General features: G+C 41.8%; 1 protein-coding gene and 1 long non-coding RNA gene across 6 annotated transcripts in view; one reads left to right on the plus strand and one right to left on the minus strand.

Moving 5' to 3' along the window:
- The window catches only part of MBNL2 (muscleblind like splicing regulator 2), a 158,105-nt gene that overhangs the window by 108,034 nt on the left and 27,308 nt on the right, over positions 1–22,763 (plus strand). For 3 of the 5 annotated variants that reach the window (XM_042929356.1, XM_042929365.1, XM_042929393.1), the window contains 4 exons: positions 4,319–4,519; positions 7,244–7,507; positions 14,774–14,827; positions 15,495–15,648. In XM_042929356.1, the coding sequence (XP_042785290.1) occupies positions 4,319–4,519; positions 7,244–7,507; positions 14,774–14,827; positions 15,495–15,648 (673 nt within the window). The remainder of the gene's footprint in view (positions 1–4,318; positions 4,520–7,243; positions 7,508–14,773; positions 14,828–15,494; positions 15,649–22,763) is intronic. The other 2 variants (XM_042929384.1, XM_042929374.1) reach the window with 1 other exon arrangement.
- LOC122214358 overlaps positions 18,609–22,763 on the minus strand; it is a 74,289-nt gene continuing 70,134 nt past the window's right edge. The window contains exon 3 of the long non-coding RNA XR_006199839.1: positions 18,609–18,964. This is a non-coding gene — a long non-coding RNA (uncharacterized LOC122214358). The remainder of the gene's footprint in view (positions 18,965–22,763) is intronic.

The raw sequence follows: 22,763 nt of genomic DNA on the forward strand, positions 1-22,763 counted from the left end.
AGTGGGGGTGGGGGAGGATAGAGATTTAAAAGCCTATACAACCCAGTCCTTGGGGACAAGGTCTTGCATTGAGTATTCTGCCCTCCAGAGATGCTTCTGGAAGTAAAGAGAGGAGGCTTAAGGGATGCCATGTTTTAAGCCTTTCAGTTCGAGTGCCAAATACCTACCTTTGAAGTGAAAGCTTTCTAAATGTATGAACTCTCACGCTCCTGTTTTAAAAAGTCAATTGACTAAATTTTAGAACCGTAAAACACCCCAGGCCACTTAGTCATTACTGCTCAGCACTGATCCTTCCTTGCCACTACAAAATATCAAAGAACGCGTGCTGAATGTGTGTGTGTGTGTGTGTGTGTGTGTGTGTGTGTGAGAGAGAGAGAGAGAGAGAGAGAGAGAGAGAGAGGATCTTGGAACCTGGATCTACTGGTAGAGTGCACTGAACAAGAAGACCAGCGTGTGAAACGCTAAGGAGAGAGAAACACAGGAGCATGAAGTAAAGAACAGAGGTTAGAAACAGCAAGGCCAGCATTTCAGAAGCCATTTTCTCCCACGAGACTCTGTAGCTCTGGTCTTCTGGCCTCTCTGGCGGCCGTTCGTTCTGAGCAATGCCGGGGACCAAATGGATCCCATCTCAGACAGCCTGGCAGCAGCCGTTCTGCACAGAGCATGGGGCCGACTCCCCCGGGGCTCTAGTTGGTGGTGTGCAGAACGGAATCATCTGGAGATGCCACCTCTCTCTTTTCTCAGCTGCAGCGAAGCACTGAATTCAGACGCGAGGACGCGGTGTCAGCCCGGACTTTACCTGGGGAGTTTTCATTTGAATCCGGGATCTGAGATCCACTCTTCCAGGGCAGCGGCACTGCTGTTCAGAGCAGCCTCACCCTCCCGTCTGGAGAAGGCACCCGCTGACTGTGGGACAGGGCTCCCTGCCAAGGCTCTGGCTTTACACTCAAACACATCAGGGCGGCTGGGGTTTTTTTCTCCCCTTTTCTGTTTTAAGAAATTACAAACAAACAAACAAACAAACAAAAATCTAGGGAGTGCAGAGGAATGGAAATAGCCCCAGCCTGGGAGTCAGGAGTCCTGAGTGCTTTGCCTCAGCAGCATTGACCTTGGGTGATCTATTGAGTCTATAGTCCGACCTGCTTCCACCTACTGTGATGCCACACTTGCTCCTCACGGATAACGAGAAGGTTAAAGAAGACAGTGTGTGTGACAGTGCTTTGGAAACAGCGGCTCCTATGTACGCGTAAGGCAGCACTGTCAACAATAATAATGGAGTGCCCGTCTCTGAGAATGACTATAACTATTTTTTTTTTTTTACTAATCGCCTTCAATCAAAAACACTGTATTAAAAAAAGAGAAAATATCTCATTGAATCTGTCTTCATGAGGCCTATCAACTTTTAACTGTCAGCTTCACATGAAAGAAAATAGGTATTTTCCCCAGCCCATATTTCAAAAAGGAGAAAACATTTGCTATCATTAAATAAGAGTTTATACCTCTATTATTATATCACCATGCTGATTATATGCCTGTTATAGAATCAGTGGATGATTTTGGGGGGAAAACTTTATTAATACCAATTTTTACACTACCCGTGACACCTGCAATTCGCTGAGTTCTGACCATGGGAAGTGGGGAAGAGGTAGCACTTTGTTCAGCCCAACTTTTCAAGTCAACTGGTTTTACTTCCTTGAGAACTAAAGCTCAGAGAGGTTAATTCACTGCCTAGGATAACAGTTCACTGGCAGAGCTCGGGATTTGAATCCAGATCACTCTCGGTCTAAAATTTGTGTTTTTCTTTTGAAATAATACTCTCTCTGAGCTATGTGACAGCTATCATCAGTAAACTGCAACATTCATTTTAAGGTGTTTTTTTTTTTTTAATGTTTATTTTTGAGACAGAGAGAGAGAGAGAGACAGACAGAGCATGAGCAGGGGAGGGGCAGAGAGAGAGGGAGACACAGAATCTGAAGCAGGCTCCAGGCCTGAGCTGTTAGTACAGAGCCCGACGCAGGGCCTGAACCCACAAACTGTGAGATCACGACCTGAGCCGAAGTCGGACGCTTAACTGACTGCCACTCAGGCTCCCCTGCAACGTTCATTTTAGATCATTAAATTAGATGAACAAGTAATTTACATTTTGGAAAGCAAAATTTTTCTGATTTTAATAGATTTATTGATATCCAAAAAAGGTTTCAGGAAATGAGTTTTGAGGTTCTGACATCCCACCGACAGTCAAGGTACAACCTGTATTTATGTCACCACACTGACCCTGGCTTCAAATGATCCACAAGAGGGAGGGTTGGGAATTTGCTGCTGCAGAAAATCAAAAACGGGCCTGTGGGGGAGAGCTGTTTTCTTTAAATGTTTACTTTGATAATTGGTCTCTGTGTTAAATTACACATTCAGTACAAGTGTTTTAATACCTATTTTCACTCTCCATCTATGACAGTGGTCCCCAAACTGGGCCACACATCAGATCACATAGTAAGTTTTTTTAAATGCAAATTTCAAGGTCCCTGCCTAGACCTATCGAGTCTGGCGATATTTCTATTTATGAAATTCCCCTCAGGCATTTCTGATTTAGCTGGTTCTTTGAATCCCTGATCTGTTGTGATTTATGACCTTTCAGAGTTGATTTTTTTTTAATTCTAACATTAGATAGTCATACTATTTAAATCACTTGGCTTTTTTTCAATGGCGCTAACTCATAAAAACTATAGTTACTGAAAACCGCAACTTTCTGTAATTATGGCTCAATGGGTTGAAAATGGAAAACATACACATATAAAATTTGGGAGAAAAAAAATCCTAACTGCCATCTATTTCCCATGTTGAGACCTCATGTTGCAACCCTGTCCCAAAGTGAATTTGATGTCTGAGCCATAAAGATCTAAGAGCTCCTCGTGGGAGGGCTATAACAGCGCTCGCAGGACATTAGAATCACCTCTCACAGCCCCCAGCCACTTCGCTAAAGACCTCCAGAACCTCTGAGAACTCCTTGAACAAACTATCAGTAATTCACTGTTTTCTAACATGAGCATCCATAAGAGGTATTTTTCCGTTATTGCTGTCAACAAAAAATTTGTTTAATAATAAACATAGATTGTTATTTTTCCCATATGTTCAACAACTCATTCAGAGCCGTAAATAGAAAACAAGAATGTTACTCACAATATATAAATAGAGGGGTAGCGTGACATGGCCGAGAGCACGGTTTGGTTATTAGAAAATTGCATTAACACGTGATTGCAAATATCTGCAAACTGCTCCTAAAAATAAAGAGGGTAAAAGTCACCAACTAGCTAAAAAGCCAACCAACCAATAAAACCATACAGGTACAATTTAGTGTAAAATTCATTCTAAGAAAAATCTTTAGCGTCTTACACTTTTAACATTGGTTCTAGAAAAGTGAAGCAAACTTTATTGTTCTCTTACATTATTTCCTTTCTGGAAAGCATATTTTTAGGTGGGGCTTTTAAAAATTATTATCCCATCAACCCCCTAGCGCAGTTCTTTCTTATCTCTGGACAAGGAGTGTAGCGATCGAGAAGTTTAAATGAAGTACGGTATGCCTTTATCACTGCTGCATTGATTTTAACCTAGGAAACCAAACCAACTTTTAGTGGCCAGTTGAAAAATTGGCCAATTAAAAAGTTCATGTTCTCTCATCCAACCTTTTAGGCAGGGAAGGTTAGATCTAGACACAGTTGAACTGGACCGAGAAACAGCAGGTCCATATGAACACTACATACAGGCTAGTGACGGAACGTGGGAACATGATGCTGAATCAGAATAAATACAGTCCCAGATAATCCCCAATTTTTGAGAATGTATGTACTCGATCAACTTGAAAATCAGGCTCTAATCAAGGTTTTTCTTTCCTCCTGTCCTTTTTTGAGATGCAAGGAGGAGAAATCAAAGATTAGGAGTCAGTTTTCCATACGTTTACCCCCTTCCTGTTATAACATTCACTGTTTGGAATGATGAGCAATGACAGTGAGAATTATTGTTTTTTCTTGAGAAAACTTTCATAGGAATAAAAATTTAATCCGTTCCGTGTAATTAGGTTTCTATAATGTGCTCGCATGTTTTTGTATGGTTTTAGGAAGAGAGGATATACGTGGATATTATTTTTTTTAAGCAAAACAAAACAGGCAATCTAATGAACTTTCACAGGCCAGCATCGATTTACGCAAGTAACACAAAGGGTCTTGTGTATGGTGAGTAAGTTCTGCTCAAATGACACTTACTGGTGATTTTTTAAAGTTTTATTCTAAAGAAATCTTTGTCCTGTGTTGTCTTCCTTTAACAGCCCACTTTTCCTGTAGGTCCCGCAATAGGGACAAATACGGCGATTAGCTTTGCTCCTTACTTAGCACCTGTAACCCCTGGAGTTGGGTTAGTCCCAACGGAAATTCTACCCACCACACCCGTTATTGTTCCCGGAAGTCCACCCGTCACTGTCCCGGGCTCAACTGCAACTCAGAAACTTCTCAGGACTGACAAACTGGAGGTACTTCATTATATTTGTGGTTTGAGATGCATCTGGGGTAGAGGTGTACTTCTGTGTAAGTGAATGCTTATAAGATATTAATTCAGTCTTGCAAAACAGCCATGCGCACGCACACACACACATTCATCTAAAAGCCATGCATTCGTAATTCTGTGGTTTCAATTTAAGGCAGAGTTATAAAGGAAATTAGTCTGTAGGGAAAGAATTAGTTTAGCACAAACAAAATTCAGCTGTTTGGAATGTGTGTTCAGGGGCAAAATATTTAACAACCAGTGGAACACTGAATCAATCACTGTGTAGGCCATAGAGATGGCTCCTGAAGGCCTCCAGCTGTGCTGGCATTAACCTTTCATGGCTCCTGGAAAGGTCTGAGAATGGCCAAATCAGAAGAATTTGAAACACCTGGGGACAGGGGTAGGGGTAAGTGGAACTATGACTATTGACCATTTGGTATGATCACATTTCAATATTTTAAGAGCTAATATGGTTATATTGGAACGTTCCAGAATATCAGCCCTGGTTGTACTGTTGGTAAACAGGGGAACTGGAAGCTGGGCGTATTAAGTATTCATTGAGATATTTTCTTTAAGTTCAAGTGTTCGGTAAAAGTCAAGAAAACACGTTCGTATAATTATAGAAGATGATTCTTAAGTCATAAGTCAAGCCAACCGTTACTGGGTAAACTTTCTCTTTAATCAGAGTAAGAGGATTTATCTTAGCTACTATATCCTGTGATATTTAATAGAGCACTTTATGCAGTAGTGTAGAGATTCTGATAGATTTTTTAAAGAGCTCCTTTAATTCCATTACCTATTTAAGTTGTTAGGTGATATATGTATGGTTAGGATGTACACGGTGCTTTACATTGGATCATTGGAAGATGTTCTTTCAATGTGCATTTGCTTAAATATTTACCCAATAAATCTTGAGGGCAATACAGTGTTGCTGCCTGGTATCAGCTTCAGTCTGGAGCATATGAATCCCAAAACGAAAAGACTAAAGACCCTAACACTGCTGTTTTGATCTAGCCTGCCCCTGTGAATATAGAACAGACCTTTCATGGTCTAGAAAAGTGTTTGGGGCTCCACCTGCTGGACCCATGGAGTGTTCAGTTCGTGACTGTGTGGTTTAGAAAACAAATTAAATCAGCCGAGTTGGGAACAAATTGTCCTCCCCAACAGGACTGGTAGACAAAAACATAGAAAAATAATTTACAATGACTTTAGCAGGCCTTCATGCAGTTCATTTCAAGCCAGGAATGAAGCTGGCTTGTCCTGCACACGGCGACCCTTGGTAAATGCTTGACGGCTGGTCTGTACCTCTGATGTGGTCTCAGACTGGAGGATTCCATTTAGAGAGGAAGGCTTACTCGGAATTGATGGGAACATCTTAGTTGTTTTTATTTGTACATTTTATGAACTAAAGATCGGAATATTGGCTTATATCCAAAGCAGGAGGAAATGATGAGCAATCTTGCGACTTCTGTGTTACCCTTCAAACCCTCTTGGCCACTGGTCGGTGAAACTGTGTTTCCCAAGTAAGTTTGACTGTCACAAAGCTTGACTGTCACATCAGTGACCCTTCATATAATGTCACTGATGGCCGAGATGCCAACCACCGCTTACTGGCTTTGGAATTAGAGCCTAAAAGGAAAATAACTTACAGTTTTACTCGTAGTTCTGTCCTGCTAATGATATTTATAAACCTAAGTGTTATGTCTATAGGTCAGTCATGTCATCTTATATTATCGATATTCAGGGCACAATCAAGAATGCGCTTTAAATTCTAAAGAAAATTTTCTTTATACAATAAACTCTTGATGCATTGGAATTCTTAGGTGATGGAGCATTTAGGGTAACTAAGGATTAAGGACTAAAAAAGCAATAGCAACAACACATGAGTACTTGGAACTCTATTCCTCCTTCCCTCCACTTATTTCTTTCCCCTTCTTCCCATATTTCTCTTTTTGTCTTTTCTTTGTTTTTTTATCTTCTTCCGGTGCCATCAAAAATAATAATAGAGTGATCTTAAATGCAAGTTTCAACGTCTCAGCCTCGATTGTTCTGACTTATGATTATAAGCGTAAGTTATCTTTTTAGAGCCCGGGAGTCCTAGGGGAAAACAGGAGTATTCAGATTCACCCCACCCACTTGCCATCCTCGGAGAAGGAACAAGCTTGTTTCCCCCAATCCCTTCTGGAGTTGTACAGCTGTGACCTGGTGGCTTGACCTGTGAGGAAACTATCCCTCCGTGCAAAACAAACAAACAAACAACCAAAAAACTATGGCATCCCAGGGTTGTCAGAGTAGGAAAAGATTTGGATGTGCTTACAGATGTCCAAATTATATACTATATGTCGTTAAATACATATATTATGTCCTAATTATTAGAGATGTGTATACACTAGCCCAGGGACAAATGGAGGCTTTGTTGATTTTTGTTATTTTAGCGAAAACTGCGCATTTTGACTTATTTTCTCAACAGAGTCCCACCCCAGCAAAGAGGGCGAAGCAAAACTCAAATTAGTTTGTCAGGGACTCTGGTTACTTGAGCTCTGCACAGCAAATTTCTAGTGAAACGGCACGAAAGCCCCCATTAAAAGAAAGGAAAAGCATTTATTCCTTTTTTGTTTTTTTCAACCTAAATGGCTGCGCTCGCAGAGGTAGTTCCCGGCGGCCATCAGCCTCTCTTCTGCATCGTCTGCTTCTCCCCCCTGTGTCCTAGGTATGCAGGGAGTTCCAGCGAGGAAACTGTGCCCGGGGAGAGACCGACTGCCGCTTTGCACACCCCGCAGACAGCACCATGATCGACACAAACGACAACACCGTAACCGTTTGTATGGATTACATAAAGGGGCGTTGCATGAGGGAGAAATGCAAATATTTTCACCCTCCTGCACACTTGCAGGCCAAAATCAAAGCTGCGCAGCACCAAGCCAACCAAGCGGCGGTGGCCGCCCAGGCAGCCGCGGCCGCGGCCACAGTCATGGTAAGTGAGGCGCGCCCGCCGCGCACCTTCCTCCGCCCGGGAGCCCTGGGCGCCGGGCGGCGCATTCCCCGCGGGATTCAGACGCTCTCCCAAACGATCGGGACCTAGGGAAGGCTGCTATTCCTGCTGCTCCGCTGCCTAAGTTCTGTTGTTGTTTCCCCCCCGTTTTGTTTTGTTTTGTTTTGTTTCCCCCTCCTTCAGCACAATAAGTAAATCCCTCGGGCGCAGGGAACCCCGGCGAGGCGTCAGCGCCCCGCCCCGGGGCCCGTCCTGCTGTGAGTCCGGCCTGCGCTGGCCTGGACTCCTCCTGGGAGCGGGCTCCGTGGCCGGCGCCGGCGGGAAGGTGGGCTGCAGAGCTTAGCGGAGGGAAATGCGGCTGAGCGCTGCGCGGCCCTGGGGGCGGGGAGGCTAGCAACAGGTGACCAGTGACGGGCTCTTCCTACTCCTGTTCCCCCCGCCCCACCCCGTCCTTCAAACTACCCCCCCGCCCCCCCCCCCCCCCCCCCCCCCCCCCCCCCCCCCCCCCCCCCCCCCCCCCCCCCCCCCCCCGTAAATGCAATTGTCTGCAGAACATCCAGTCACGAAACAGATGAAAATGGAGCTGCACTGACTGGTGCTTTAAAAGGGGGAGGGGGGGGGGGCGGGTAACACAGCCTGGAGTCCCTGAGTCACTGTACTGTCCCTTAGAGACCAGCTGTCTCTGCCACCTCCTCCTGCTCCTCCTCTCCACTCTTCCTCCTCACCATCATCATCATCATCATCATCATCATGGCTGGGGAGCTGTTACAGCTCCAGACTCTCAGGCCCCACCCCAGACCTTTGGGATCAGAATTCTAATTCTAAAATATGCTCAGGAGGGGTTGTATCCACATTAACAGTTGACAAGCACCTGCCTGGAACACTGGTTCTCAAACGTGGCTATGTTTTGGAATTACCTGAGGGGTCTTAAAAGATTTCAACACCGGTCCTTTCCCCCAAAGTTTCTTATTTAATTTGTCTGGGTGTGGCCTGGGCGGTGGCCGTTTTTTTGGAAACTCTCATGGGATTCTCCTGTGCAGCATGAGAACCATCACACTAGGCTGTAGAAATTTCTAGTTAATTTGTTTTAACATGAGGTCTCTGGCTTATCAGAAGCTCACTTTAATATATGATAGACACTGCGCATTCACTCATTCATTGAAAACATTTAAGTTTTTTTTAATGTTTATTTATTTTTGAGAGAGAGAGACAGAGCACAGGCAGAGGAGGGACAGAGAAAGAGAGAGGGAGACACAGAAGCAGGCTCCAGGCTCTGAGCTGTCAGCACAGACAGAGCCCGAGGTCCATGAACCGCGAGATCGTGACCTGAGCCAAAGTCCGACGCTTAACCAACTGAGCCACCCAGGCGCCCCCAAAACATTTAATGAGACCTGCCATGCAGCAGACACTTGCTGGGAACATACACACATTAAGAGGGCTTCCTTACCCTCAAGGAGCTTGGAGTTTAGTGAGAGCAACACTGCTGCTCAGGGATGATGGAAATGCATAATGGGTCCCAGCGGGGAACGAAAGACTCGGTGGCCAATGCTCCCTCGGAAGAGACAGACGGGGCTTCAGAGATGAAAGGTGTACTTTAATAAAACAGTATTCTAACTAGCGACTGCCACCCCACACTTGGATAACTGATCAAAATGCAAGCGTAGCTGTTACACATAAAAAGCTCCTATTATTCAACATTCTTCCCACAAATGTTTTTAAAGGCCTGGCCCTGTGAGTGCCGGGGATACAGAGAGAAGAGCACAGAGCCTGCCCTCACGTGATGACCACGTTGGGCGCGGTATGTGGTCACACAGACCCTTCCGATCGGATCCTGTTCCCAAGAGGCTTGAGCACTGGCCCTCCGTCTCCCATGGTTTCTCCTCAGAGTCTCTGAGGCTTTGGTGCTTTTGCCTCACATCTTCTTAGTCTTATGTCCCCGGACAGAACAGTGATTTTTCTGAATGTGTGAGTTTCTATATATATGCACAGGTGTATGCAACCACAAGAGAGAGAGTCTGTCGTACAATATAGAGAAATTCTCCCTCTCTTTTGTTCTAGTAAAAGAGCAGTTTGCAAAACTGATTGTAATTGGGAACCGAATGGGGGTGGGAGTGGGGAGGAGAGTAAATTGGTTACTTAATGCTGATGGAAAAGGAACTCTTCTAGTGAGCAAGTGAGGTCTTTTCTACCTTTCTCTTATGTGGAATCTGTCTTCCCATCCTCTTAGTGAAGATCTCATCCTATAGAAGTGAAAGCCTGGGTGGCTCAGACAGTTAAGCATCTGACTCTTGATTTCAGCTCAGGTCATGACCTCATGGTTTGTGGGATCGAGCCCCACTTCGGGCTTGGGATGGCAGTGTGGAGCCTGCCTGGGATTCTCTCTCTCCCAATCTCTCTCTTTCTGCCCCGTCCTGTCTCTCAAAAATAAATTAAAAAAAACTTAAAAAAAAAAAAAAAAACGAAGTAAAACTGTTTTCATTGCAATCATTGTTTTAGGCCGGCCCCAATTTATCCTAACTGGTGTATTGACAGTTAGGCCCAAAGAACACATTTTTTCCTCTGAGGACTGCGGTTGCAGGAGACAAAAACCCAACCGAAGTAGCTGAAATAAAAACTTTGGACTTCGTGCGGTGCCCTCCAAAGGGAGTAGAAGTAAAACAGAGATCAGGATGCCTGCATCCAGAAACTAGAAAACCAGTAGGTCTCTCTTTTTTTCTCTTTTCTGCCTCTCTTGGTATATCAACTCTGTTTTCTAAGACCAAGTTCTCCAATGCAACATTGACCACGGCTCCAGACCCCTATAGGGATACGTTCTTATGTCTTTCGACAAGAGAGAAAACAGTATCTACTACAGCAGTTCTAATTAGAAAAACTAAAAAAGCAATTAAAGGTCATTTTGGGGGCTGTCTTCATGGTCAGAGTACGAGCGTGCTATGATTGGCTCAGCCTGGGTCACGACAGCCGTCTCTGGCCACTGGGGTAGGCGACGAGGTTCTGGGAATATGAAAAAATTAGTCCCTCTATCTCAAATACCTGTTGATACAACAAGCCACTGGTAGTAATAGTGACCTTAGGGCTAAGCCCTGAATTTATCTGAGCCTTGATTGTATCTGGCTGTTTATTAGAAGTAGCAATTGTAATGTCCACTATCTATCTATCTATCTATCCTTCAGTCACTGAAGGAACAATGCAGCCACTCTATGTCAATGGTAGGTGACTTGGGTTGGTGGGGATAAGAGAAGACATAGGCATTTACACAAACACGTCCTTCCTCAGCTTGGTATTTTAAAGTCAAGACTCCTTCTCTGTGTGTGCTTCTGCGTGCCCTTCTGCGCATTTTCACATCACACTTACCAAGATGCATAGAGGTATTGCAGTGGATGTCAGTGTATGTAGTTACCGTATTTTCCCAGATAGTTATACTGTACCCAAATTTGGAGTTCTGATATTTCAGGGGATCTTGCAACATCGTCAAAGACAAGCCAAAGGAATGTAGTTTCAGAAGAAAAGCCAGCTTCTTTCTGACAATGACATGAAAATTATTGAGTCTGTCATGTCTTTTTAGTTGAAGTGAGAGGCTCATGTGAACCCACTGAGATGCAGTTGGGTAAAGTCAAAGTATTCTTACTCTAGGAGCAAGATTGCCCAACACACGGAAAAAAAACCCTCTTATTTTATTTCCTTACTTAAAAGAACAAATGAGAGTGATGATTGCAGTCAGAAGATCTTAATATTCCATTCACCTGGGCTCCATGTCTGAACACAAAGAATTTCTGTAATGCAATTTGTATTATTGTCCAGGGATTTCCCCTTCTTTTGATTAATTGGACCCTGAAACACATTTAAAGCTTTGATTCCAGAAAAGGAGACATTTATTTCCTTTAGAGCCTTATTCTTTCATAATACGTCTTAAAACGTGGGCCTCATCCTCACCAGAATTTTTTTAAATGTGAAAACAAGGCAGACAGAGCGTCTCTCTGGTAATTTTCACACAAAGGGTATGTGATCTTTAAGCAAGCCGTCTTTCTTCACAATCCTACAACATGGGGCTACATGGGAGAGTCCTGTTTTGTGAAAGGAAACGGGGCCAGCTGCCGTCAGCTAGATAAGCTTCAACCGTTCAAGAAAACATGTACAGGAACTTTGAATTCCATCCTATTTGTCTACATCCCTTTCTTCCACAAGAAGGCAGCAGCTCTGATTATTGTCACCGGGGTTTTCTGACTCCTCAGAGCTGGTCTTCGCCCACAATGCCTGGCACGGGCCCTTGGTTTGCGTGCCTTGACTCGCGGTTGAGTTGTTCTTTGAGCCAGAGAAGGAAATATCTGGCTGGATGTACACAAACCTGCAGGTGGTCCAGAAAGGGCAGAGGGTCCAAAACGTTGTTGAGGCCAGCAGGAATGGATGCCAAGTGTCCGGCACATAGTCGAGGCCCAAATAAAGAACTTCTTTCTCTGCTTAGGTACCTAACGAAGCTTCTAAGACCAGCCATGCTTGGTGATCTCTAAAGTCTAGTCTAAGCCTGAAGACCTTTCAATGTAGGTAAACATATGACAGCAGTCAAGTCATTCTTCTACCGCAGAGTATCTCTGTGTTACAAAGCCATACTGTAACGTGGTTATTAATCCATACAGATTTTTTAAGCTTTATTCTACGCATGTGCTTCAAAGCATGAGGTGTGCAAGATACTAATATGTATGCCCAACCTTTGAAAACTTACTGTTTCCTTGACAAGACATGATATGGGGCGCCTGGGTGGCTCAGTCGGTTAAGTGTCCGACTTTTGACTTTGGCTCAGGTCACGGTCTCACGGTTCGTGAGTTGGAACCCCACATCGGGCTCTGCGCTGACAGTGTAGAGCCTGCCTGGGAGATGTTTTATTTATTTATAAATAAATATAAACTTAAAAAAAAAGGAAAAGATTTTTTTATAGGATATTTTTCTAAGATATTTGTGTCTAGGAAAGATAACTCACAGTATGCAGTGGGAGAAAAGGAGATGCTGACCAGCTCAGTTTAGAGCTCTCAGTGTCCTCACATTGCTAGGTTCTTCTGATTTCTGTGGACATGAACTTTCATCAATCTAAGATCAGAAAAAAAAGAGCATTAACCTTCCAGGTGAGGATCCTAGGGAGACATGTTTGCTATTTCTTCTTCTACTTGGAGACGTCATTGAATGATGCTTTGTTCAATCAAAATTTCATTCATAAATGCCATCCTTTGGAGACATAATCACTCTTCCAGTTAGCATAGCAGACAAAATCAACCCAACAGTAGACCTGCTTTGGAACTCCCAAGGACTGGAAAAGGGAAGAGAAGAACTGAGTCCAGAATGTTGAGACCAAACTGATTCTGAGTTTGTGTTCTCGGTGCACTTTGTGAGAACGGGCTGTGCAGCCTTATACAGTTAGCACAGATGAATTTAAGCTTAAAGAAACGCATTATCAAGCAGTGTCGAGACTCTGCAGCAACCGAAGATCTTAAATAATGTGGTGTCATGGAAGTTACATAATGGGGAACTTACGTCTGAAGAAAGAATATCCAGTACAAAGAAGCTTTCTTATTGTGAGGCTCTCTGGGTTTTAAAAATGTTGTAATTCTACTTCCAGAACACTCATTTTATATTATTTGATGGCCTCTATTAAGACTGCCTTCCCAAACATTTCTCTGTTGGACATTCTAAATCTCTTCTCTGCCTTCAATCCTTTCCTCACCCACTTTCTTTCTGCCTACCTTGCCCGTCTTTACCTCCTGGCACCTCTATACTTTTGATCTCGAATCATCAAATGATGATGAAAAGAGCTCTGTCTGCAGAGGAAAATATCATTAACTGTTTCCCATTTTGAGAGTTTAGTAGTACCTCATATTATTGCAAATGCCATGGTTCCAGCTCAGAACTTTAGAATATCACGTTTTGTATTGGTTACACAAACCTTAGGGATTTACCTATTGTGCTACCCATTGAAAAAGGGGTATTTCATTTTTTATTTGCATTGGAGCTACTCCTTTTATTTTATTTTTATTTTCACAGAATTCCATCATAGAATTTTCCATTTTTTACAGCAATGATCCAGGAATAGGAACATTTTTTCACCGTGGTCTAAAGCGATATTTGTTATTATTTCAGCTGCTTAAATGAGACAGTCTGCCCCCAAATATGGTTATAAGCTAAAAATATTATTTTACATCTAATATTTCAAGCAGTCCTTGGCTATTTTTTTAGCTGTTTGCTCTTTTTAGCTGTTGTAACTTGTTCTAGCCACGAGTTCCACTTCTCATTAACTGGGTTGGTCACTGATTATAGCTGAAATTACAAATAGAATTATTAAATAGAGATTATTCTGATACCTGAGAACACTAAATACCTTTTTAAAGGGTATTTTCTTAGCATAATCTGGTAAGTTGTTTGAGATAAATTGAATTATAATTTCAAATGTAGTGGAAAACACAGAATGGATGATAAGTTAGTCATTAGAAACAGTACAACGGGATGAGAGTGGGAAATTTGAGAAACTTACTATTCAAATTCAAAACTTGTTAAGTTTGGAACCTTATTCCGTGTTGCCAGATCCATGCTAGCAGAGTGAAGAGAAGAATTGAGACAATTATCCACATGATTCAGACAAAAAATTAAGATCCAAACCCAAACAGTTTTGCCCAAATAATCTTGTGTTTGAATATTTTTTTGCCTGAATTTTTTGTCTCAGTTTGCCACTTCATTTTGTTAGGCTAGATCTTCATTAACAATTATTTTTCTGAACGTTAAAGATAATATCTTTTTTTCACTTGGATCTTCCACTTAGTACATTCGTTATTTTACGTTTGAAAACTAACTTATCAGAAGTTCATCAATCCTATGGCCCTTGAAAGTTTTGCATTTTTTTTCTGAAGCAATATAAAAAATGCTTATGGTGTGTATGCAAGCTGCTGTTTTAATTAACTTTCCTGAATTTCAAACATCTATATTTTACTCTCTTATATGCTTTTAACTAAGGTATAGTAGATGCATTTTTGCTTCAATACTAATTTAAGGTGTAATATTCATTTCTTTAGAGAACATTTTTGTTGTTGTGCATGCCTAGTGTTTTGTACGTTGTATATTGCATTCAGAATATTTTTTTCCTTCTCACCTATCCACAATGCAATGCCGTTCCCATGATGCACCTCTGCTTGCTGTTTACCTGTATGTTAATTCGCTTGAATCCCATTGGCCCACTGCCATCATGTGCTCGCTGCCTGTTATTAAAAGACTCAGTCGACTGCCAAAGCAATGAAGCGACCTCTCGAAGCATCTGTAGACCTGGTACTTTGACCTTTCACCTTTCGCTTTGCATGTAGCTTTTCAGAGAACCATCTGAGATTTGTATTACTTGTAAAAATTGGTTGCAAATGATCATTATTATTAATTAATGGAAAAAAAATAAGGTGTTTAGCCATCTCATTTTCATACGTAATATGTGAAATAAATTAATCCTAACCAATTTTAATACGTTTTCCAAAAGAGTGAAGCAAATTTAAATTACTTGCCTCGGAAAAATGCGCATTATAATTCTTATTAACCTTTAAATCCAAGAAATTGCCGTTTAGTTAACGAAGAGAATAGGTATTAATAATAACACAAATGCTTCTTTCCCCCCTTAGAATAGTTTAACTCGTTTTAAAAGCTGAAGTCATTTTTTATTTTTTTATTATTATTATTTATTTATTTATTTATTTATTTTGGTGTTGCTTGATAGTTTTTCTTTTCCTTAGTTGAGATGCTACCGTTTTGGGTTACAGAAATCATGCTTCCGCTCTCAATAACAAATTCTCACTCATTCAACATTGCCGCTGTTTAAATTAAGGTGCATGGCAGAGGCATCTCCTTAGCTGTCATTTTGAAAGAGAATGTTGGACTTGATGATCTCTGTGGACACGGAAGGTGTGGTTACTTTGAGTTATACATGTCCTATCCGATTCTTTCCTCATAGGCCTTTCCCCCCGGTGCTCTTCATCCTTTACCAAAGAGACAAGCACTTGAAAAAAACAACGGTGCCAGCACGGTGTTCAATCCCAGCGTGCTGCACTACCAGCAGGCTCTCACCAGCGCCCAGCTGCAGCAACACACGGCATTTATTCCAACAGGTACGTGCCCTGACAGCTCCAAGTCCCGTGTCCGTGTGCCCTTCTGGTCATGTGCTTTCTCCTCATCCCTCAAAGCTGTTCGGTGGCATCTAGTTTGCTTGTAAAGGTACAGTCAATACAGCCTGAAACTCATCATTGTCCTAGCTAGCTAGATACATTTACTTTGCTTGGATGATAGCGAAAGACTGTCAGGTTTCTAAAGCCAAATATTTTAGAGAGTTGAGTGACAGACTGAACCCGTGAGACGCAAAGAGTGGTCAGTTAGGCCTCTTGGTTTCTTGTATCTGCACATGCTGTGTAAAATTGTTTATGTCAGTAGGGCCTTTTTATGTGTGACAGTTCAGATTTGTCATTAACCCTGAATGACCTAAAAATAGCAATTCCAGTAAATACTAACCTTTTTTTTCCCTATTCCTATTCAGAGCACTAAACAAAAAACCAAGGCTGTTCAAATTAAAGCGATCTTCTTCTCATGTTTTACATCCATTCTCTCTCTTTCTCCATCGTTCTCAGCTTCACCAAGTGCACAAATAGATAGGGCTCTTACTCGCAGTTTCTGAGCCAATGCCTGATAGTGTTAGCTGCTCAGGTCCATTAACTGTATCATTCCACTAAAAGATGAATTCTATTAATCACAGAATCTCGAAGTTTAAAGGATTCTTAGTGATCTCCTCATCCAGTCGATCGTTTTACAGATGAGAAAACTGAGGCCCCCTAAATGTGAGGTGACTTCCCAAGGTGGCACAGCTAATGAGACAAGGACCCAGCACCTAGTTTCCCCGTGACCGGTCCGACGTACCGGGACATGACACCACGCGGCTTCCGTATGTGGAGTCACAGAGTTCTCCCTTACAGCTCGGCAGTCATAAAACATCAGATAAAAGCGAAGAAGCAGAAGTGCAAAGCATGCCAACCCTCCTCCTTTTTGTACCCACCTCCCTGACCCCAGACCTACACACACCATATACGAACACAAAGTCATCATATATTGACCATGGTATTGACTTTTTAGTCTGTGTTAGAAGCAGGGATAATGTCCTCAAAATAAATAAAGTCTCCTCCCACTGTTTAAAAAAAAAGCGAAGAAGAAGAATCAGAGAGTAACAGGCTTTTGTGAGAAGACGGTCCACTGAGTTCTTAGTTCGGAAGTCAAAATTTGCATCCCATGATAGTGACTGGAAGGCAAATATCGATGAACAACAGTTTTGTCCAAAAGAGCTTGTTGGTCCTAATCCACATGATTGGACTTTTTGGGTTTCTTTTCCATTTCTTTAAATCCTGTAGCATATCAGGAATTAACGTGGGAGGGAGTAGAATCGCTATTTCTGTGGTATTCTTTGTGTAAAAGTTACACTTTGAAATGAATTGTCAACCTTTTAACAATATTTATTACAGTAAAGATATAAGTTATGTGAGGAAAATCGTTCTTAGTGTTTAGTTTTCCTATTTTACTTCCGCTTTTCTCTTAAGTAGATTCATAGACCTGTGGAGTGAGTTTCTATATCAGTACTTACTGGGACTTAATTGTACTTAAGGTTCTATCACAACCTTAACTAGTGACATTTCAGTGCAGGGATAGCACAGCAGGACTTGTCATTGTAAGCCACTAGATATAACATGTTTGTAAAATAATAACTAGTAGGTAAACTTACCTCGAGGTCTCGTAGGATTTCTAGAAGCGTCTTATTTTATAGACCTCGTCACTAGATATTTGAAGAGAAAAAAATCAGGGAAGAATGTACAGAGGGGTAAAACATAAAAGGACAAGTCTGTTTCTGGAGACTGGGTAATAATTTCAGAACAATTTCCTGAGAATGCCTTTGAAACCCTGGAACTTAGTCGTGTAAAAATGTGAAGGCCTCTTAACTCGTATTTAACACTTCAATCCAATAATGACTGCTCTATTAAATCACTGAAAGAACCCTCACTTAAAAATGTTTCACCTGGAAACCATTTAAAGACTTCCAAAGCAAGAATGGATAACATCCTTGATGCAGTGACCTGATTATTGCTGATGGAATGATTGTATCGAGGAGCGATAGGCTGTACTGGTTGCTGTGCTTGAGTACTTCTGCCCCCTGCTGGATTGTTTAAAAACTGTCCGTGTGTCCGGCAACCCTCAATTGTGTGCACTTTGGGAGCCGAAAAGTGGGTCCTAGCCCACTTAATTCTGTGAATTACAAGTGTTTCCATCTGTAACATGATATCAATATCATAGTGAACAACCATGTGGCTCTCGTGCTCTGAAATGGTATATCAACTTCTAAGAAGTTTTCACATGTTTTTCTTAAATGATGAAAGAGAAAATAATTTTCTCAAAAGGCAGTTAGTGTAATCTTTCCCCCACTTAAACCCAGAACAGAAATTTTAGTGTTTATCTTGGCTCTAGCTTTTATTTCAGGCTTTCTTTCTCATAAACCACATTTTCAACTTAATTTTAAAATGGTAATGATAATGATCATTGTTAATCACTGTTGTCTTAAACGTCTGCAAATTAAGTGATGATGTTCAAAAATAAGTTTTGTAACTTGGCAGATGGGTGGGCCCATTATTTTTAACATGACAGATTTTGATTTTTCTATAAATACTTTATATTAATATCTATCCTATATGAAACAAAAAGCATTTCGTGTTCTCCTGGAGGCCACCCTTTACCGAAAAGTCATTCATAGTGGAATTTTGGGGGTTGTTTTTTTTAAGATCCCTAACTTTTATTTCTTTTTTTTCCCCCCACTGAGGTGTCATTGACATGGAACACTATATCAGTTTCAGGTGTACAACATAATGATCTGATATTTGTATACACTGTGAAATGATCACCACAGTATGTCTACCTACCATCTGTCACCCATAGTGAAGTTTTTGATATGTTACTAGAACTCTCCCAATGACACAGTATGAATTTGGATTTTAGGAATTCTGCCTCCAGACTGTGGAGATAGTAATGTAAAATATCATGCAAAATATGGGATTCCTCTCCCAAACCATGCTAACATAATTATCACCTTGGTTGGTGCCCTAGCACGTTTGTGGTGGGTAGGACTTTTCCTTTTCTCCCTTTTTTTTTTTTTTTTGATAGGGATTATTTTAATCTAGGAGTTATACTTTTTCTTTGCTATGTTAGGAAAGCAGCAAAAACCACACACACTTACAAAAATAGCAGGGTAATAATTCTTGGCATTTCTCTGACAGGTTTATTCTGAGTTACTCTAAGTGTTCTTATAGGCATTTTCTCATTATTCTTCAAGATCATCCTGGCAGCGGCAGGCGTAATTATTGGCATTTTGCAGATGGAAAAACCGAGGCTGTGTCTATGCTGCAAAGTGGAAAATATAATTAATGGAAATATCCAGAGAACCCTAACTCACAGATTCTAGAGTTGGAATATTTCTGCAACCAAAGCAGAGAATAGTTGAGAAGTCTTTGTTGAGAGAGTTAGTGCCTTAGTGAAATGTCTCAGCCGGTCAGAACAAAATGACCCACCGACTCTTTCCTTGATATATTTCATTGTACTGGATGTACAGAATAACCAGAACAAGGAAAAGTGTTAGCACAAACATTGTCTAATGATCAGAAACCATAATGTTATGTAAGGTTATCACACACCTTGGTGAAAGATTTGTCAGCATTCAGTGGAAACTGTATCTGTACCACCACAGCAGAATCTATTTGTCCCACTTAATTCAGCAAACAGTTCTTGAACACATAGTAACTTCTGGGTTCCAGATCCAGTAATGAGAATACCAGGAAGAGGCAAAAATCAATACAATGCAGAGCGTTAAGGGCCCCTTGGGGCATGAGCAAAGCTATTTGAGAGGGCAGCAAGAGGCAATGCATTTAGGGCCATCAGCATGTGCAGTGGGTGGTGGTGACAAAGGATCCTGAGAAGGAAAGAACTCTCCAAAGGAGAAGAAATTTGCTTAGGACTTTGAAAGGAACGTTTTCCCAGCGGAGGAAGAGCATCCCAGGCAGGGGAGACAGCCTAGGTTGGGGAGAGCATATTCGAGGAAGAGCAAGTTATCCGTTTTAGCTGCAGCATAAAGTATTTAAGGGGCAGGAGGAGGGCGCAAGGGCGGAAAAGAAGATGAGAACCAGAATCTGGCACTGAGTAAGACAGCCACGCAGAGCATAAGCTATTTGTTTCCAATATTCGTATCGTTTGTAGAGCACACAGAGAGAAAGAGAGGCTCATGAAATTAATTTGGTTGAACATTTCAACCACATCCTGAACTGAAGCTGAAGTGACACATTCGATCCCGGCTCAGTGTGGCTGGCTGGTGGAGCTGCTGTAGATGGTTTTCAACCCAGTGACATTCGCATCCGTGACACAAGAAAGCCCTCCAAGAAAACCCCTCCACATGGGAATGCAACAGAATTTTTATGGGCCTAACTTTGAATCCAGCCATGGTTCACTCTGAAATGAAATCATTTACAAAGTGGGTACATAAATTTTAGGAAAAGATTGATCCCACTGCACTCACTAATGGCAGAGAACACCCATTCAACCGACTGTCCACCTACTGTGTGCCCCAAAGACCTAGACAGACAATGAACGCTGCCCTCCCAGAGTTAACAGCAGAAGAGGAGAGATGGATGTTCAAGAAATGCCCATATAAATATGTAATTTAAATGTTTTATAAATCCTATGAATGAAAAAGTAGAGTTCAATACGCTTGAAAATAGAAAACTGATTTAAATGGCATGTGGAGGTAGGTAAAAGAGCAATTGAACAGTTTTCTAAAGAAGTGATATGTGCCTTGAGACCCGGAAGATGAAAAGAGTAGGGCGAAGATAATTCCAGGCAGAGGGGACAGCTTGTGGGAAGCCCAAAAGTAGGACAAAAGTGCAATGTGTTCGGTTCAAAGAAATGATAGACTAATCTGCCCGGGTCACAGTGCCAGCCTCCAGAGAGGGGTATAGAACAAGCCAGGGAGATAGACACTGGACCCTAGGGGACCTTTATCCTAAAAGCAATGAGAAGGCAGTGAATTGTTTCCAGCGGAGAAGCGAACAGACCTGTATTTAGAAAGGTTTACTCTGACAGCAGAGTGGAGACTGGATTAGGCAGGAGACAGGAAGGCAAGCAGGAAGACCAGTTAGGACATTATTACAGGGCCAAGCCTGGAGACAATGGCGATCAGGACCGGAGAAGTGGCAGGAGAGACGCACAGACGGACAAATGCAAGATGCATTTTAGAAGCAGGATTGCTTTGGCTTTTGGGTGAGCCGGAGCAGGGAATTTCAAGAGGGAAGGCGGATGCATAAATGTGGAAGCCTTGAGCTCATAGATAGTATTTAAATCCTGGGTTGAATGGTATCATGAATTGAATGATGCCCGGAAAAAGCACAGAGTAGGTGAAAAGGAGCCAGAAGTGAGTCCTGAAAAACTCCAGCATATAGAGATATGGAGTATGTGTGTGTGTGTGTGCGTGCACGTGTGTGTCTGGGTTATCAGAAAATCCAAGGGAAAAGACTAGTTTATTACGGAGGGAGGGGCTGAGTGCCAAATGTTACCAAGACTCAGGAAGTTAGATGAAAGTGGAAGAGTTCCTACTGATTGCACAAATACGGAGTTCTTGGTGACATTAGCAGTTGGAGGGAAGACGTGAAAATGAAAGCCAAAGTGGAAAAGATTGAAGAATATGTGGGGTCGAGGAAGTGAAAATTATTGTGCAGGTAACTTTTCAGAAGTTCGGTTATGAAGATTAGAGAGATAGGGTGAGAGAAAGAGAAGGAGAAAGAATCCTGTCGTCAACAGGATTTTGAGATGTGCGTGTGTGTGTATGTGTGTGTGCTAAATCAGACATATTAGCACGTGTTTGCTGAAGACTCCATTAAAAGCCCAGTTAAATAGCTTCTTTTCCTGACTAGTTAATGTTAGCCTGACCAAAATGTACATCACGCAGAAAGTACCCGTCAGGTGTGAACAGTTTGGCAGAGAGAATAAAGGCCTTCACATCTCAGATTCTTCGCCTAGTATCTCAGAAAACAGTTCTAAAACCCTAAGTGTGTACATCCATTCGTTAAAAAGAGTTTTCCTTTATTCATTACAAACAAATGTTCTGTCACCTACATGACCCCAACCTTCAGTTATCTTATATTATATTACCTTGATTTTTAGTCTAAGGAACTGAACCGGAAGTAGGTCATTCATTTTTTTCAGTACTCTACAACACACATTTCTCTTCATGGTCAGAGTTTTCTGATTCAAGCACATTAATAAGACAACCCCCAGAGAAGGCAGCTATTCCCCTGGAAGGAATGAAATCTTCCCTCCCTCCCTCCACCTGGAGGCCAACCTGATTTCCTAGTTTTGCCAAAGGTCTCCCTCAGAGATCACTGACTAGTAGCCATGACAAAATCGCTAGCCCTGGTCCTAACTCAGCCCCAGTTCTGCACTATTTTGCCTCTACGATATTCAAGCTTTGTTGCCAGCACCACTTCTTTATAATGATGAATCTCGTAGCAGAAAACAGATCACATATGCATCGAGGTCATTCTGTCACAAGAATGTCAGCCTTCCTAAACTGTAGGGCTTAGGAGCAATAATCCCAAGTTCACATGACCTGCGAGCATTTGATTTGGAGGATATGGAATCTTAATTACTGCTTGTATTTTCACATTGTTTTTGACACGAAACAAGCACAGTTTTAATGCAGTAAGGTCAGCGTAATCTAGTAAATACAAAACCTGACCTGGATTTAGGAATAGAATTCTATTTTGAGCCTTACCCTTGACTCACACTATGCATGACCTTGGAGTAGTTACTATGCCTCAGATTTTTCATCTGTAAAATACCTACTTCCTACCTTAGAGGATGACCTTGATACTGTCTGTAAAATACCTTGAGGTCTTAGAGGAAGGACACTGTAGCGTTGTCACATGTCATTCTTATAAGAATCATTTCGATGGATGTGAATAAGAAGTGTGAAAAGTAAAGAGTGAGCTTTGAGTAATATTGGCTTCCAATAAGTCAGATATATTTGTGTCTGTACTAAAAATGTGAGTAACTCTAAGAGACTGTGTTAACTAACCCTACTGATTTCTGGTTGTGCTTCAATCTCACTTTGAATGTTAACTCTAAACCGCTAACCTGTTTCTTTCCCTTTATTCAC

This window comes from Panthera leo, chromosome A1, assembly GCF_018350215.1.
Source record: "Panthera leo isolate Ple1 chromosome A1, P.leo_Ple1_pat1.1, whole genome shotgun sequence".
Classification (NCBI taxonomy): domain Eukaryota; kingdom Metazoa; phylum Chordata; class Mammalia; order Carnivora; family Felidae; genus Panthera; species Panthera leo.